At 39.2% G+C, this 15289-nt stretch overlaps 1 protein-coding gene across 1 annotated transcript; it reads left to right on the top strand.

Moving 5' to 3' along the window:
• The first annotated feature begins 13015 nt into the window (after positions 1 to 13015).
• On the top strand, positions 13016 to 14741 carry LOC103405827 (fasciclin-like arabinogalactan protein 8). The gene has a single exon (XM_008344837.4). It carries the CDS (start codon positions 13284 to 13286, stop codon positions 14559 to 14561), a length of 1278 nt encoding a protein of 425 aa, XP_008343059.3. The 5' UTR covers positions 13016 to 13283; the 3' UTR covers positions 14562 to 14741.
• Positions 14742 to 15289: the final 548 nt, after the last annotated feature.

The raw sequence follows: 15289 nt of genomic DNA on the forward strand, positions 1-15289 counted from the left end.
AAATGCCTTAGAGACGAAGGTTTTGACTTTCATTGACTAACATGTAGATCACCCTTATTGTGATCAGTTCCCAAAGTGAGTCAATGAGCAGGAATTCCTTTTAGTGGATCCCTTCCCAAAGTTAGTACAATGCCCCTCTTATCCCTCTCCTGTCTGTGAAGAATCAAAACCTTCCCTGGAGACTGGTCCCATCTAAGGCATCTTACTTATAGTAAGTAGAAGGGGACATCTTTTTGCAAGACATACTAAATATTCTGTTAGCGTATTCCTGAGGTACTCGACGATACGAATGAGTATGTGCAAGCAGAAGTGAATTTAGAGTGATGAACCGAAACTATTTTGAAGAAATAACTTTTCTAATTATATTATATTATTGTATACTAATTAAAAGGACGTGTGTGTGTGTGTGTGTGTGTGTGTGACGAAAAGGGGGAAGGAAGGGATGCCTGATGGCAGCGGAAGAGATGGGAGGAAGAGAGCACAGAGGGGAGATGAACGAATCAGGAAAGGGGAGAGGAAGAAACTACCCAATCATAAGGGAAGGAAATGAGGGAAATGAGGGAAGAGAAAAGGTGAGGAACGTGCCAGGTTTCTTTTGACCCGGTTACGATCCGCGCCCTTGCTATCAATTTTGACGGGTTTTCCGTCCAATTTTCGATATGTAGGCAGTCTAGCGAGACGTTAGATGCAGCCATATAATAAATGAGACTAAATAATTGAAACAATAGCATCGTTTGGGGAATTGAGCAATGTGAGGGACAATGGTGAAAACTGTGCGTTTTAACTTTATGTTTTGGTGATTAATAGTTAGTACGCCGTATTATATAATTGGAAATACTAGGAAATGTTTTAATTTTAGATTTCATCATGGCATATTCATATGTATATTCCTTGCACATAATTATTGTGAACGCTCTGAAGTGCAAAGGGGAACGCAGGACACACATGTAAGTTCAGGTAAGTATACGGTATTAGTTGAATTGATGGGGTTATGGTATGACTACATATATGTTTTAAGCAACTCTGACACTGTCGTATAGGTTGCAATAGTAGGCAACTCCGGCATTGTCGTACAGGTTGCTTATGAGTCGTACATGTTGTAATAGATGCATTTAAAGCTCATAAACTTGCACTTCGGTGTTAGTGCTCTCGCACGTGGCCAAGGCACAGTCCTTCACGTAAGGTTCACTTCCCATACCATACGCTCACCTTGAATTCAAGGTAGGTGCACAGGCCTGTCGTACAAACCACTATAGGTGGTTCCGACTCGTATGTGACTTTTCACGTGATCATAGCACTTGAGCGTATTCATTTACACCCAGGCCTATCGTATAGACCACTACCGTGGTTCCGACTCGTGTGCAGGCGTAATGCCATATAGGTCACTAGAGGTGACTCCAGCTAGTTTGAGATATGAGCTATAGACTTAGCCGTACAGGCCACAAGAGGTGGATCCGGCTGACATATTATTTGCATATAATCAATGAGATATGAATGTAGTCATACAGATCACTAGAAGTGATTCTGACTTATGTGCTAGTAATGATCAATGAGATATGAATGCAGTCATACATATCACTAGAGGTGATTCCGACTTATGTTCTAGCAGTCGTACAGATCACTAGAGGTGACTCCGACTTATGTCAGTAATGATCCATGAGATATGAATGCAGTCGTACAGATCACTAGAGGTGATTCCAACTTATGTGCTAGTAATGATCCATGAGATATAAATGCAGTCGTACAGATCACTAAAGGTGATTATGACTTATGTGATAACAATGATCGATGAGATATGAATGCAATCGTACAGATCACTAGAGGTGATTCCGACTTATGTGCTAGCAATGATTGATGAGATATAAATGCAGTCGTACAAATCACTAAAGGTGACTCCGACTTATATGCTAGCAATGATTGCCAAGATATATGATGAGATATGGATAAGTCGTACAGATCACCATAAGTGATTCCAACTTGCGTGCTAGTTTGGTTTATTAAGCACATGATTATTTATATTACTAATGAGATACTGGGTAGTGGTATACTCATGGGTTTACGGTTAGAATACTTGTGATTTCATACTTCTACGTAATATGATTTGCTGGAAACTATAAAGGTTTTACGGCGAGGGGTTACTACCTTTGATAATGGAATTGATTTTGAAAATCTTTGTCTTGACCACTCACACTTTCTATTTTTGCACCCCTTCCAGGTTCTAGTAGCAAGGTTCCGTATTGACTAGGACTTGTGGCATTCCCAGTTCAAGTGGCTCCTTATGATGGTATAATTATTATCTTTGCTCACTGTACTGTATTATGCTCTGTATCACGTGTGAAATGGGTGCACACCCACTCACCGCGTATTTATGTATATAGCCACTTTTAAGTTTAAATTTAATCACATTTTTACACATTATCACATTCTATGGCTTCGTCACCTTCCAGGTGTCGGCCAACACAACTTGATTCGGAGTCCTAGTGGACTTTCTGGGTCGGGGTGTGTCACCTAGTGACAGTGAAGAGGAAGAAAATGATGGAAGTCAGAAGAAAGATGATAAAGGTAAAGGCCAATCATTTTTTAGACCTCACAAGACTCAGAGCTTTAAGAGAGGTGGAGCCAGTTCCAGTTCTTATAGCGGGGGTATGAGTTCCATTGGTCAGATGAGAGGTGATAGATTTTCTGGAAGTCCTCGTTTTCAGAGGCAGAGAGATTCTGGTGGCACGGGTGCACCTTTATGTCGTAGGTGTAATAATCGGCATTTTGGGAATTGTAGGCGAGGCAATAGCGAATGTTTTACCTATGGTCAATTGGGGCATCGAGTTATGCATTGTCCTCAGAATCAGCATAGGCCCCAACAGCCTTACTTACCACCCCTAGGGCCGACCCAACAAGTTTCAGGATCTAGTGGTTATGCCCAGCCGGGTCGTAGATGTGCTTATCATTAACAGGGCGATATAGCTCCTTATTCTGCATGGCAGTACATGACTCATATCAGTAGAGTGGTTATCCTCAGTATTCTGGAGGTTATATGCCATATTCGCCATATTCAGCTGGTAGGTCACAATGGTACCTTGGTGGACAGTCTCAGCATATGGAGGCTGCTTCTAGCAATGCAGTATCATCGAGGCAGCCCAACCAGCCAGTTCAGAGGCGTAATGTGCAAAGTCGTAGTGGTCAGACTAGCAGAGGTCGTGGAGGTCGATATCAGGCTCAGGGATGTATTCACCACATGACACTGCAGGATGCTCAAAATAATCCTAATTTGATCATGGGTACATTGAATATTCTTGATCATTTTGCAAGAGTATTAGTTGATTGTGGTGCTATGCATTTTGTTATTTCTCATACGTTTGCTCAAATGACACAACTTCATCCTACACCTCTTGGGTATGAGTTAGAGTTTGCGATGCCCAGAGGAGAGAGATGTTACGTTAGTTATGTATATTAGTGGAGGATGTAGTTATGCCAACTAATCTTATCCCATTAGATATTGTGGATTTTGATGTGATTTTGGGCACAGATTGGTTGCATTACAATCGTGCTAATATAGATTGCTACGGGAAATCAGTTACATTTCATCGTCCTGGATTACATGAGGTTACTTTTGTGGGCGAGCATAGTGGGGTGAGACATGGTGTTATTTCTGCCATAAGGGCTAAAAAGTTGTTAGAGAAAGGTTGTCAAGGATATTTGGCTCATGTGGTATTGAATGATGATACTTTTGTTAGTGTGGAGAATGTTCAGCTGGTCAGGCATTTTCCTGACGTATTCCCTGATGATTTACTTGGATTGCCGCCAAACAGAGACGTGGAGTTCACCATTGATTTACTTCTAGGTACAGATCTTATATCTTTAACTTCTTATCGAATGGCTCCTACTAAATTGAGGGAATTAAAAATTTAGTTGCAGGAATTAGTTGATAAGGGTTTTATTCAGCCTAGTACTTCACCTTAGGGAGCTCCGGTGTTATTTGTGAGAAAGAAAGATGAAACTTTGAGGCTATGCATTGATTATAGGCAATTAAATCGGGTAACGATTAAAAACCGTTATCCATTGCCGCATATAGATGATTTATTTAATCAGCTTCAAGGCACCTTTGTGTTTTCTTAGATTGATTTGAGGTCTAGTTATTATCAATTAAAGATCAGAAGTGAGGATGTCCCTAAGACAACCTTTAGGACTCGATATGGTCATTATGAGTTTCTTGTGATGCCATTCGGATTGACTAATGCACCTGCAGCTTTTATGGATTTGATGAATTAAGTATTCCAGCAATACTTGGACAGGTTTGTTATTGTCTTTATTGACAATATTTTGGTATACTCTAAGTCTAAGTCAGAGCATGTTTGACATCTTACTTTGGTGTTGAAGAAATTAAGGGAATAACAGTTGTATGCCAAGTTTAGCAAGTGCCAATTTTGCCTAGATCAAGTGGCATTTTTTGGGACATATTATTTCAGCTCAAGGTATTCTGGTGGATCCTCAAAAGATAGCAGCTGTTGAAAATTGGGAGCAACCACGAACCGTCACTGAGGTACAGAGTTTTCTTGGCATAGCTGGTTATTATAGACGGTTTGTTAAGGATTTTTCCGTTATGGCTTTACCACTAACGAGGTTAACCATGAATGATGTTAAAATTAAGTGGGATGATAATTGTGAACAGAGTTTTCAGCAGTTGAAATATTGTCTCACTCATGCACCCGTTTTGGCGTTTCCAGATGATAATGGTAATTTTGAGATCTATAATGATGCTTCCTTGAATGGTCTAGGTTGTGTGTTGATGCAGCATGGTATGGTGATTGCTTATACTTCAAGACAGTTGAAGCCTCATGAGATGAATTATCCTACTCATGATCTTGAATTAGTAGCTATTATCTTTGCTTTGAAAATGTGGAGACATTATCTTTATGGTGAAAAATGTAAGATTTTTATAGATCATAAGAGTCTTCATTATCTTTTCACTCAAAGGGATCTTAATCTTCGGCAACGAAGATGGATAGAGTTGCTCAGTGATTATGATTGCACAATTGATTATCACCTTGGTCGTGCAAATGTAGTGGCAGATGCACTTAGTAGGAAGCCTCAAGCGAGAATTAATTTTTTGTGTGCTTGTCATGTTCCTCTTCTTGCAGATATGAGGTCCACTGGAGTGAAGTTAGGGGTGGAAGATCGAGAGGAAGCTTTACTTGCTAGTTTCCAAGTCAGACTAATTTTGATTGATTGAGTACTCGAGGCTCAGATGTATGATGAGGAAATCTAGGAATTAATCTAAGCAAGAAATGATGGGAAAAAGAAAGATCTAAGGATTAGAGAATCGGATGGCATGCTTATGCAGGAATGAAGAATGTATGTGCCAAATAATGCTGAGTTAAAGAAAGAAATTTTGGATGAAGCGCACTGTTCGACATATGCGATGCATCCTGAAGGTACAAAAATGTATCATACCATTCGACCATTTTATTATTAGCTGAGTATGAAAAGAGAAATTGCTGAGTATATGAGTATGTGTGCTATTTGTCAGCAGGTCAAAGCTGAAAGGAAATAGCTATTTGGATTGATGCAGCCACTTCCCGTTCCACAATGGAAGTGGGAAGACATTACTATAGATTTTGTGTACAAACTTCCTCGTACACAAAATGGTTATAATGGCATTTAGGTGATAGTTGATCGGCTTACTAAGTCAACGTATTTTATTCTAGTTAGGGAGAAATATTCTTTAAGCCAATTAGCTAAATTGCTCATATCGAAGATTGTTAAGTATCATGGAGTTCCGGTTAGTATTATCTCGGATCGGAATCCTAGATTTACTTCTAAGTTCTGGGTAGCATTTCATGAGGCTCTTGGTTCGAGGTTACTTTATAGTACGACATATCATTCTCAGACAAACGGACAATCTGATAGGACTATTCAGACGTTAGAAGATATGCTGAGATCTTCGGTATTGCAGTTTGGCGACACCTGGCATCAGCGGTTAGATTTGATGGAGTTTGCATATAACAATAGCTACCATTCGAGTATTGGTATGTCATCATTTGAAGCACTTTATGGCAAGTCTTGTCGTATTCCTTTATGTTAGTCAGAGATTGGTGTAAGACTTTTGGTGGGCCCTGAGATTGTGGATGAGACTACTCAGAATATTCAGAGAATTAAGTCTAATTTGAAAGTGGCTTAGGATCGACAAAAGAGTCTAGCAGATAAGCATGCCGTTGATAAAGTGTATAAAGTTGGTGATTGGGTATTCCTAAAGTTATCATCGTGGAGAGGTGTTGTGCGGTTCGGGAAGAAAGGTAAGCTAAGTCCTAGGTACATTAGACCGTATATGATCATCTAGCGAGTTGGTGAGGTTGCTTACAGGCTTGAGTTGCCTCCAGAGTTGTCTAAAGTGCACAATGTTTTTCATGTTTCCATGCTCTATCATTATGTTTCAAATCCATCACATGTGATACCTCATCAACCATTGGAAATTAATCCAGATTTATCTTATGATGAGGAACCAGTGACGATTTTGGATTGGAAAGACAAAGTTATGAGGAATAAGACTGTGCGCTTAGTGAAAGTTTTGTAGAGGAATCACTCAGTGGAAGAAGCTATGTGGGAGACAGATGAGCATATGAAGGAAATGTACCCACGCTTTTTTTATGGTTATTAGTGGTTTGTACATTATTGTATGTAAATTTTGGGGATGAAATTTTCTTAAGGGGGTAGTTGTGAACCCGTCCCGAATGTGTATATTATTTTATCCTCGATAACGTGAAATGACCATTTTGCCCTTGAGCGTTGGATTGTGTTTTGTATTAGTGGGCAAAGGAAACTGACCAATTAATTTCTTTCCTAGCTAATTGGACCCAATTAGAACTTAGGATTTTGTTTGTGTTTGGTTGGTGACCCAACTAGAACCACACACACCCATACACAAACTCCCGTTGACTTTCTCTCTCTCTCATCCCTCTCGAACCTCTTTCCATTTCAGTACAATTGTACTGACATATTTCAAACTAACCTTTGCAGGCACGAATCGAGACTGTGAAGGTGGTTTTCATGTTCCTTGCAAGCCCAGGAGTCGATTCGTACCCTTAGTTGGTCATGAGAGCTTGTAGAACTTGAATTTCCCGAACTTTGGTGAGGGGTTCCGGCGAGTTTCCGTTGTTTTTAGGTCCCCCAAAGTGGTAAGAATGTGTTCTACTCGTTGTAAGCTTCATTTTGGTGAAAATTCATCGAATTTGGTTGAGAAATGGAAAAGATATGAAGCTTTAAAGTTTTTCAGTTTCCAGTGACACGGACGGAGACGGAATCCGGTGACTCGCTGGAGAAGAAGGCAAATATTCCGTCAACTTTGACGGAATATTCTAACGGCGTCAGGTATCTTTAACGGTGTATGCTTTTATTTAACGAAATACTCCCTAATGCTATTAAGGAATCCGTCAGTGTGCCAGGCACGTGCCTGCTCGTGGGTGGCGCATCTGGCCGTGCCTTGGCCGGCGCGTGAGGGCGCATGGGACATCGAAATTTTTTTCTAAAAATATGGGGATGTTCGTGGGGTTGAGTAGATCACGTTGGTATATTCCAACACCCCAATTAAGCAATGTATGAGAAGTTATTACCTAGTTTTGGTTATGTGCTTTAAATAATGTGTATATAGTTGTTTAGCATATAGGTGAGACCTATCTTGAGGACGAGCGCAGTCAAGCAAGGCTCGGGGGTTACGACCCTTCCACATATCAATGAGTGGGCTTTTGGTTTTCAGTATATACTTATATACTTGGCATTTTTCCCAAAAAATGTGTTTAAATGAAATTATGTTTTGAAATGCCATGCCTATTGATTTATACTTAGACTATGAAATTGTATGGTATATACATATGTGATTCAACGCGGTGGCCGCTCAGGTAAGTATCAGGTGAGTTGTAGATTGTTATTGTGAATTAATGATCTTGTGAGATGTGTTGAAAGCTTATAAACCTGCACCCCAGTGTTAGTGCTCCCGCCAATGGTTAGGGCGCAGTCCTTCACGTGATGTTCACCTCCCGCACCATACGCTCACCTTGGATCCAAGTTAGGTGCATATTCCTATCATACAGACCACTTTAGGTGGTTCCGACTCATAGGTGACCCGCGATTATACGCACAGTCTTCACGTGATCGTAACACTTGAGCGTATCTATTTATACCCAGCCCTGTCGTACAGACCACATTAGGTGGTTTTGACTCATGTGCAGACATACTTGTTGAGCTATAGATTCAGCCGTACAGGCCACTTTAGGTGGATTCGGCTGATATGTTATATTCATGAGATTATTTCACCTGAGTTACTTATTTTGTTACTTTGAGATATATGGCATGGTATACTATAATTTCCACTATTCTGAGTATAGTTTTGAGATATGTCTATATATTTTATTTTCTGGGAATTTATATAGGTTTTACGGCGATGGGTTAGAACTTTTGATAAATGAAATGGTTTTGAAAAGCTTTGTTTTTTCCCACTCACACTTTCTGTTTTGCGCCCCTCCAAGTTTTAGGTAGGAGGGCTTGTTGGTGGCTCACGAGGAATTCACGGCAGCTCTGACAGATTATCACTAGTGTAGGACCATCTTTAGTACTGTATAATTAGTATTCGTCATGCTGGACTGCACTTAGGCTACTTATGCTCTAGTTATGTGTAGTCACATTAATTCTCATCTTGCACCTTACCTTATCTAGAGCTCTAGTTGGTTTGGTTTTATTTATTCGCATTTCTGTTTATCATTATTGTTTCCGCACTGTACACATGGCTACGTCATCTTCACATGACGGCCAGCATGCCTCGATCTAGGTCGGGGTGTGTCATATAGAAAAATGAATAGTTTGGATCATTAATATCACGTTCCGATATTTATGGTTAACTAAAATGTGAGCGATGTTATGTAGTTTCTATAGACTTTATAAACTCCGAGTAATATTTTCACTAACGATAAAACTCTGAACATAATATCAACGATTCGATTGTGCATCTTCCTACATCCTCTAAAAGATTATGTTTTCAAAAAAAAAAAAATTGGTGAGAAGAATGGAGGGTAAATGTAAATGCAATCAGCGGCTAAATTTTAAACTATAGTTTATGTGATTATAGTGTGAATTTCAAAGTTGAGCTCTTCATGAAAATTGTAAAGCTTATCATGACGAGCGTTTATATATGTGTGTGTGTATGCAGTCGACTGTTAACTGACTGGTCGTAGGTTCGAATCCTACCTATGGAGATTTGATTCATTTTGAATTCTTTAATTCAGAATGAAAGGGTTCGCTTTGACCTTTAAGATTAAATAATATGTTCCCTGTGTCTATATATATATATATATATATATATATATATATATATATATATATATATATATATATATATATATATATTTTTTTTTTTTTTCCACACTTCTACATTAATTAAAAAAACTATTCAAAACCCAAATCTTCTTAAATCCATACCGTTGGATCCCATCTCACTTATATTATTATAACTTTTTTGCATATCCTTGAACATTTTATATTTTGTCGCAATGTACTAATATTTTTTTTTCCTTAGCCTTTTATTTTGGGGTTTGTAATACTTGAAAGACAAGAGAGTTTTTATAGTTTTCATTTGATTACTTATTGGTTTAAAATATATTTCTTTAACGGGTAACGGGTCGAATCATATTATCCGTTAATATTAACAAGTTGGATCATATTATCCATTTATTTTAACAGGTGTTGCACGATACGATCTGTTAAGATATTGCAAAACACGACACGAATATCAGGTCTACTTGTGATTTAAGCCAGTTTTTCGGTCTTTGGAAAGTCATAATTGCGTTATGGTGTTGAGGAGCATTTGTTGGTTTTGACACATGTGAGCTTAATCTTGATATATTCATATGAACCAAATTTGATAAAGATGTGAACCAAATTCAATATAAACTGATGATGTTTATAAAGATGATCAATGTTGGAACTTTTGAAACTTCTACATTGGGACCACCCGACATTGAAATTATGGATCCGCCACTAGTTACGATGGTTAGTTTATGTGATAAAATATTTGAACCACCATTGTAGAGGTAAAATACACATATGAAACGTGCATGTCCGCGTGTTTTATTGTATATATTAACAAGTTGGATAAAGGACGCTAAGTCGCATTTCATATAGAGGTGAAACCATGGAAAGGAACTTCACATCTCCCAGCAAGGAAGAAAAAAGAAAACGTTGTCGCATTTTTATGCTTGTGGGTGATAGGGACCAACTTGTCTCACGACCAATCACCTCAAGTCATTTTTTGCTTTCTCAAACAAAAGAAATCCAAACTTGTACAAGAAGAAATTCATATCCTTATGCTTTCTTGACAACGCTTTTCGTTTGTAATAATGTAATGTCTCAAGCCAGAATTCGAGTAAGCAAAATATGAAAAGGGTGTCCAGAAATCAATTTTCTCCGAATAAAATTTGCATCCTTTTTTTAGCAAAATTTAGATGACAAGCTCGGTCGAAGGTTTTCTTTTCATACTTTCCCACCTCGCCACATAGAATGCTTTCTCATCTTGCCGCACTCTCTCATTTCGCCACATAGTTCTTTTCTGACCTTGTCAGAGGTGGAAAATAAATCTAATAAACAATTAAAGAACGTAAATGAAATTGACAAGGAAGTCTTCCAGTATTACGGTCTAATGGTATCTTTTCATTCATAAGTGAGAGGTCTTAGGTTCGATTTTCGTCAAAAACGAATTCAAACTACATTATTGCTAATTCATTGTAAAACTTAGCCCACTTCTCTATTCTATTAATGTAGATAATATCACCTGTAAAAAAATAAAAATGACACGGAATCTAATGTGCCATTTCAGATGAAAGTCATGCTCTTTGCTTCCAATTGAGGGAGACTTAATGCTTGGCATCCATTGTTTACGTTATTCCTCTTTTTCCTTTCTTCTTTCCCTTGCTAAAATACATATTAAGTTTTAATTTAATCTTTATAACCAAAACCCTTCAAGGAAAAAGATAGAAGAAATTCGATTTTTATATTTTTTTTTCTTTGACGCTATTAAAGTTGGTCATGTATATTGAGACATGATATTCATACACTATTTTTTACTTCTCACACGCCATTTTAATTTTCACCATCAAATTGGATGAATTGAAAAATGTCAAATGACAGAAATTAATAAGAATATGAAAAGTAAAAGGAATGTGTAGATAGCACACTCCTATATATTAATCCAAAACAGGAAAGCAGGTCGTACATAATTTATTTTGAATTAATTTGAAGATTTCCATATGGAAGGCAGTTCCAGCTGTCTGTGTTCCAAAGATAGCCAAAACGTAAAGGGAAGCAAAAATGGGTTGGAGGTTTTATGGTGATTAGCCACTGACCCTCTCAACTCCTTCCCAATAATTTAGGGATGAGGTTCATTTTCGGATTCTCTTTGCGAGAATCTTAGAAATCAATTTATTTTAATCATTTATCGTACATCGTGTGATCAATTTTGATTAGATATATTTGTATTCAATTTTTAATAAAAAATTCAAAATAATTTCTGATCGCATGATGATTGATGAACAAATAGCATGAACTAATCCCTAGGATCCTGTTCCATAATTTAGGGCACTCCTAATAGCTTTTGGTTCCACAATATGCTTTGTTCCACAACATGCCACTTAATACTACGGTATAGTGGTATTCCTCTTTACTTGTAAGTAAGAGGTCTTAGGTTTGATTCTCACCAAATGCGACTTTGAACCACATTATTGATAGTCCATTGTGAGGCTAAGCCACCCCCTTCATTTAGTGTAGATAATATCGTTTGCTCAAAAAAAAAAACAAACAATCATTATACATACACAACCATTATATATATGCACACACATTGGGAGGATAATATATATGGGTGATGCTAGAGTGATCATTTATTTGAATCATATTTTGTAAACTACATGATGATGCATTGGTTGATGGTCGAATTCCTTCTCTAAATCATTAAATAACAAAGTTAATCATCAACCGTCATATCATGTGGTCTATAAAATATGGTATCCATAAGATTTATATATGAGTTAGGATTCGGGGACACACATTTTGACACACATTTTTGTGGCTTCCATTATGTATCTTTTTCAAAGATCCGAATAGTCTATATTTCAATTTATCATTTATAAACCAGCCTTACAACAAATTAGACAAATCCAAAATAATTAAAACTTTCATTTATAGTGAGGAAAATGAATGAATACGGTCTAAAAAAACACTAAATTTAATCCAACAGTCATATAGCTTTCAGATTCGGGTGATTTTGGTCGAGATGATATTTGAAGGAAAAAAAAGATAAACAGATAGATCGTTAAAATACATTACGAAGTAGACTGTATAAAATGTGTGTCAAAATGCGTATATTCATGAATCTTTCTTAACCATAACCATATGCTTGTATAGAAAATATGGATGACAACGACAAAGGCCATGTTTGGTTACATGCTTACAAAGCAACGCAGCTGGGACTTATTAATACAAAAGGATGGTATCATCTAACATGCAAACAATTACATTGCACTCATGTGTATAGGATAATTTCTACAGTATCCAATACAATACAATATATATGAAATTTGGAATTGTCGGTACCAAACTAACTTGTTGGTTAACGAAAAAATTCCATAAAACAAAGATTCGAAATTGGAATCACTTCTATGTTTGAATGAATATTAGATCATACTAAAAGTTAGTTGAGTAAAAATTAAAATGCTCGAAAATACTCACCAAACTAATGCACATGCATTCAAACTTTTAACATTCGAAAGAAAGTTATCATTAAACTAAAAATTCGTCCGTTAAAAAAAACTAGCAATCGAACTTGAAATTTTTTTTCAATATTTTAGGCTTGGATATCCAAACCCTGAGTTTTATCAACTTCTCCCACCTAGGGTTTAGAGCCGTTACTCAAAACCTATCCGTTTCTATCCACCACACATCATACTAATCTCCTCCCATCCCACTTTTACCCTTTTCTGATGCAACCCTACACAACATAATCACAATCACAAACCATCCTTATCCCCCAACCAAACACCCCCAAAAGCGACAAGGGTATTCTGGTCATTTCACCCGAAAAAGAAACAGAATATAAGAAGCACATGGCCTTGCCTCCTCCTTCCAGCTGTCAACCCAACCATAGTTAAATCCTTAACCGTCGTTAACCCCTCACTCTCTCTCTCTCTCTGTCTATCTAATCTCTCTCTCTCACACTCTCTCTCTCACTCTCACTCTCACTCAGTCCAACCATGGCTTCACTAAGCAGCAGGACTCTAATCCTCCTCACTCTCCTGTCCCTGGCCGCCACAATCCAATCCCACAACATCACCGACATTCTCTCCGCCTTCCCGGACTACTCCCTCTACAACAGCTACCTCACCCAAACACGCCTCGCCGACGAAATCAACACCCACCAAACAATCACCGTCCTCGTTTTCAACAACGCCGCCATCTCCGCCCTTGCCGCCAAACACCCCCTCTCCGTCATCAAAAACGCCCTCAGCCTCCACGTCCTCCTCGACTACTACGACGCCCCGAAACTCCACAAAATCTCCGATGGCTCCGTCCTCACCACCACTCTCTACCAGACCACCGGCCACGCCCCCGGTAATCTCGGCTTCGTCAACATCACCGATCTCCAAGGCGGCAAGGTCGGCTTCGGCTCCGCCGCTCCCGGCTCCAAGCTCGACTCCAGCTACACCAAATCCGTCAAGCAAATCCCCTACAACATCTCTGTTTTGGAGATCTCCGCTCCGGTCATCGCCCCCGGGATTCTGACCGCGCCGGCGCCGTCTGCCTCCGACACCAACATCACCGCCCTGCTGGAGAAAGCCGGCGCGAAGAAGTTCGCGTCGCTGATCGTTTCCACCGGCGTCATCAAGACGTACCAATCGGCGGCGGACAAGGGACTGACGATTTTCGCGCCAAACGATGAGGCGTTTAAGGCGAAGGGCGTCCCCGATCTGAGCAAGCTTACCAATGCCGAGCTCGTCTCCATCTTACAGTACCACGCCATTGCCGGTTACTCTCCGATCGGGTCTCTTAAGACCTCCAAGGCTCCAATCAGCACTCTCGCGACGAACGGAGCCGGAAAGTACGATCTCACAGTAACCACTGCCGGCGACCAGGTCACTCTCCACACCGGAGTCGGCTCGTCCCGAGTCGCCGACACGGTTCTGGACGCGACTCCCGTCGCCATCTTCACCGTCGACAATGTGCTGCTTCCATCAGAGCTCTTCGGCAAGTCTCCTTCGCCGGCGCCGGGCCCTGCCCCGGTATCCGCCCCTTCCCCGGCGCCGGTACTCGCTCCGGGACCGGCCTCAGTAGAAGCGCCGTCGCCTCTGGCCGCATCTCCGCCTGCGCCGCCTTCCGAGACGCCGGGGGGAGCTCCCGCGGACTCTCCGTCGGCTGAGTCGGCGAACAGCACCTCGGGGAACGGAGCTGGTCACGTGGCCTCACCTGCATTGCTGATGACCGTACTTGTCACTCTCTCGGCTGCTGCTATTTCCTCTATTGTCTTGTCCTGAACGGTAATTTTATGTCAGTTTTAATTTATTTTATCTTTAATTTTTTGGTTGTTTGTACTTTGTAGTACTTTCAGGTATCATTGTTACTATTTTATTTTATTTTATTTTGTTTACTCCGCTGTTAAAGAGACCAGAGTGGTTTTTATCTGTTAATTTTTATTTATTACTTTACCTTTTTAATTTATTTTATTTTTTTAATTTTATGGGTAGCTGCGCATTTTAGCAGTTGTGGCTGTTAGTTTGTGTGTAGGAGAGGAAACAATCGTGTGTGTCGCGTGGGCGTGCTATTATTATAAATATGAGGATTTGATTTCGCGCATGAAAACGTTTAAGATCAAGCGCATCGATTCGTGGATGTGACAGTAAGCAGACATGGGCCACGGTGATGGTGCTTTTTTAAGAATGAGGATCCTCCCCAGATCCTGTTTGTGAGGATTTTGAGGATCCTTGATAGGGATTTTACTATCTTCAAAAGTAGGAATAAAATCTTTAGAGATAAAATACTTAAAAATACTCGCACAAGCAAAGTTGTTCTTGATTAAATGAATAATTTATGTAAAAATTAATTATTTGAAAATAAGTTTAGAAGAAGTTTATTTTATGACCTAAAATATTAAAAACGAATTTAATTAAAAACAAGTAAATAGATTGAGAAAATAAAAGAAAATAGTTTTGAAAATAAATTTGAACACTAGGGTTCCGTCGTCACTTTAACAATCTTACGCAGT

The sequence above is a fragment of the Malus domestica genome, chromosome 02 (genome assembly GCF_042453785.1).
Source record: "Malus domestica chromosome 02, GDT2T_hap1".
Classification (NCBI taxonomy): domain Eukaryota; kingdom Viridiplantae; phylum Streptophyta; class Magnoliopsida; order Rosales; family Rosaceae; genus Malus; species Malus domestica.

Coding starts and splice junctions, on each gene's coding strand:
- LOC103405827 (XM_008344837.4), top strand. CDS start 13,284: ATGGCTTCACTAAGCAGCAGGACTCTAATCCTCCTCACTCTCCTGTCC.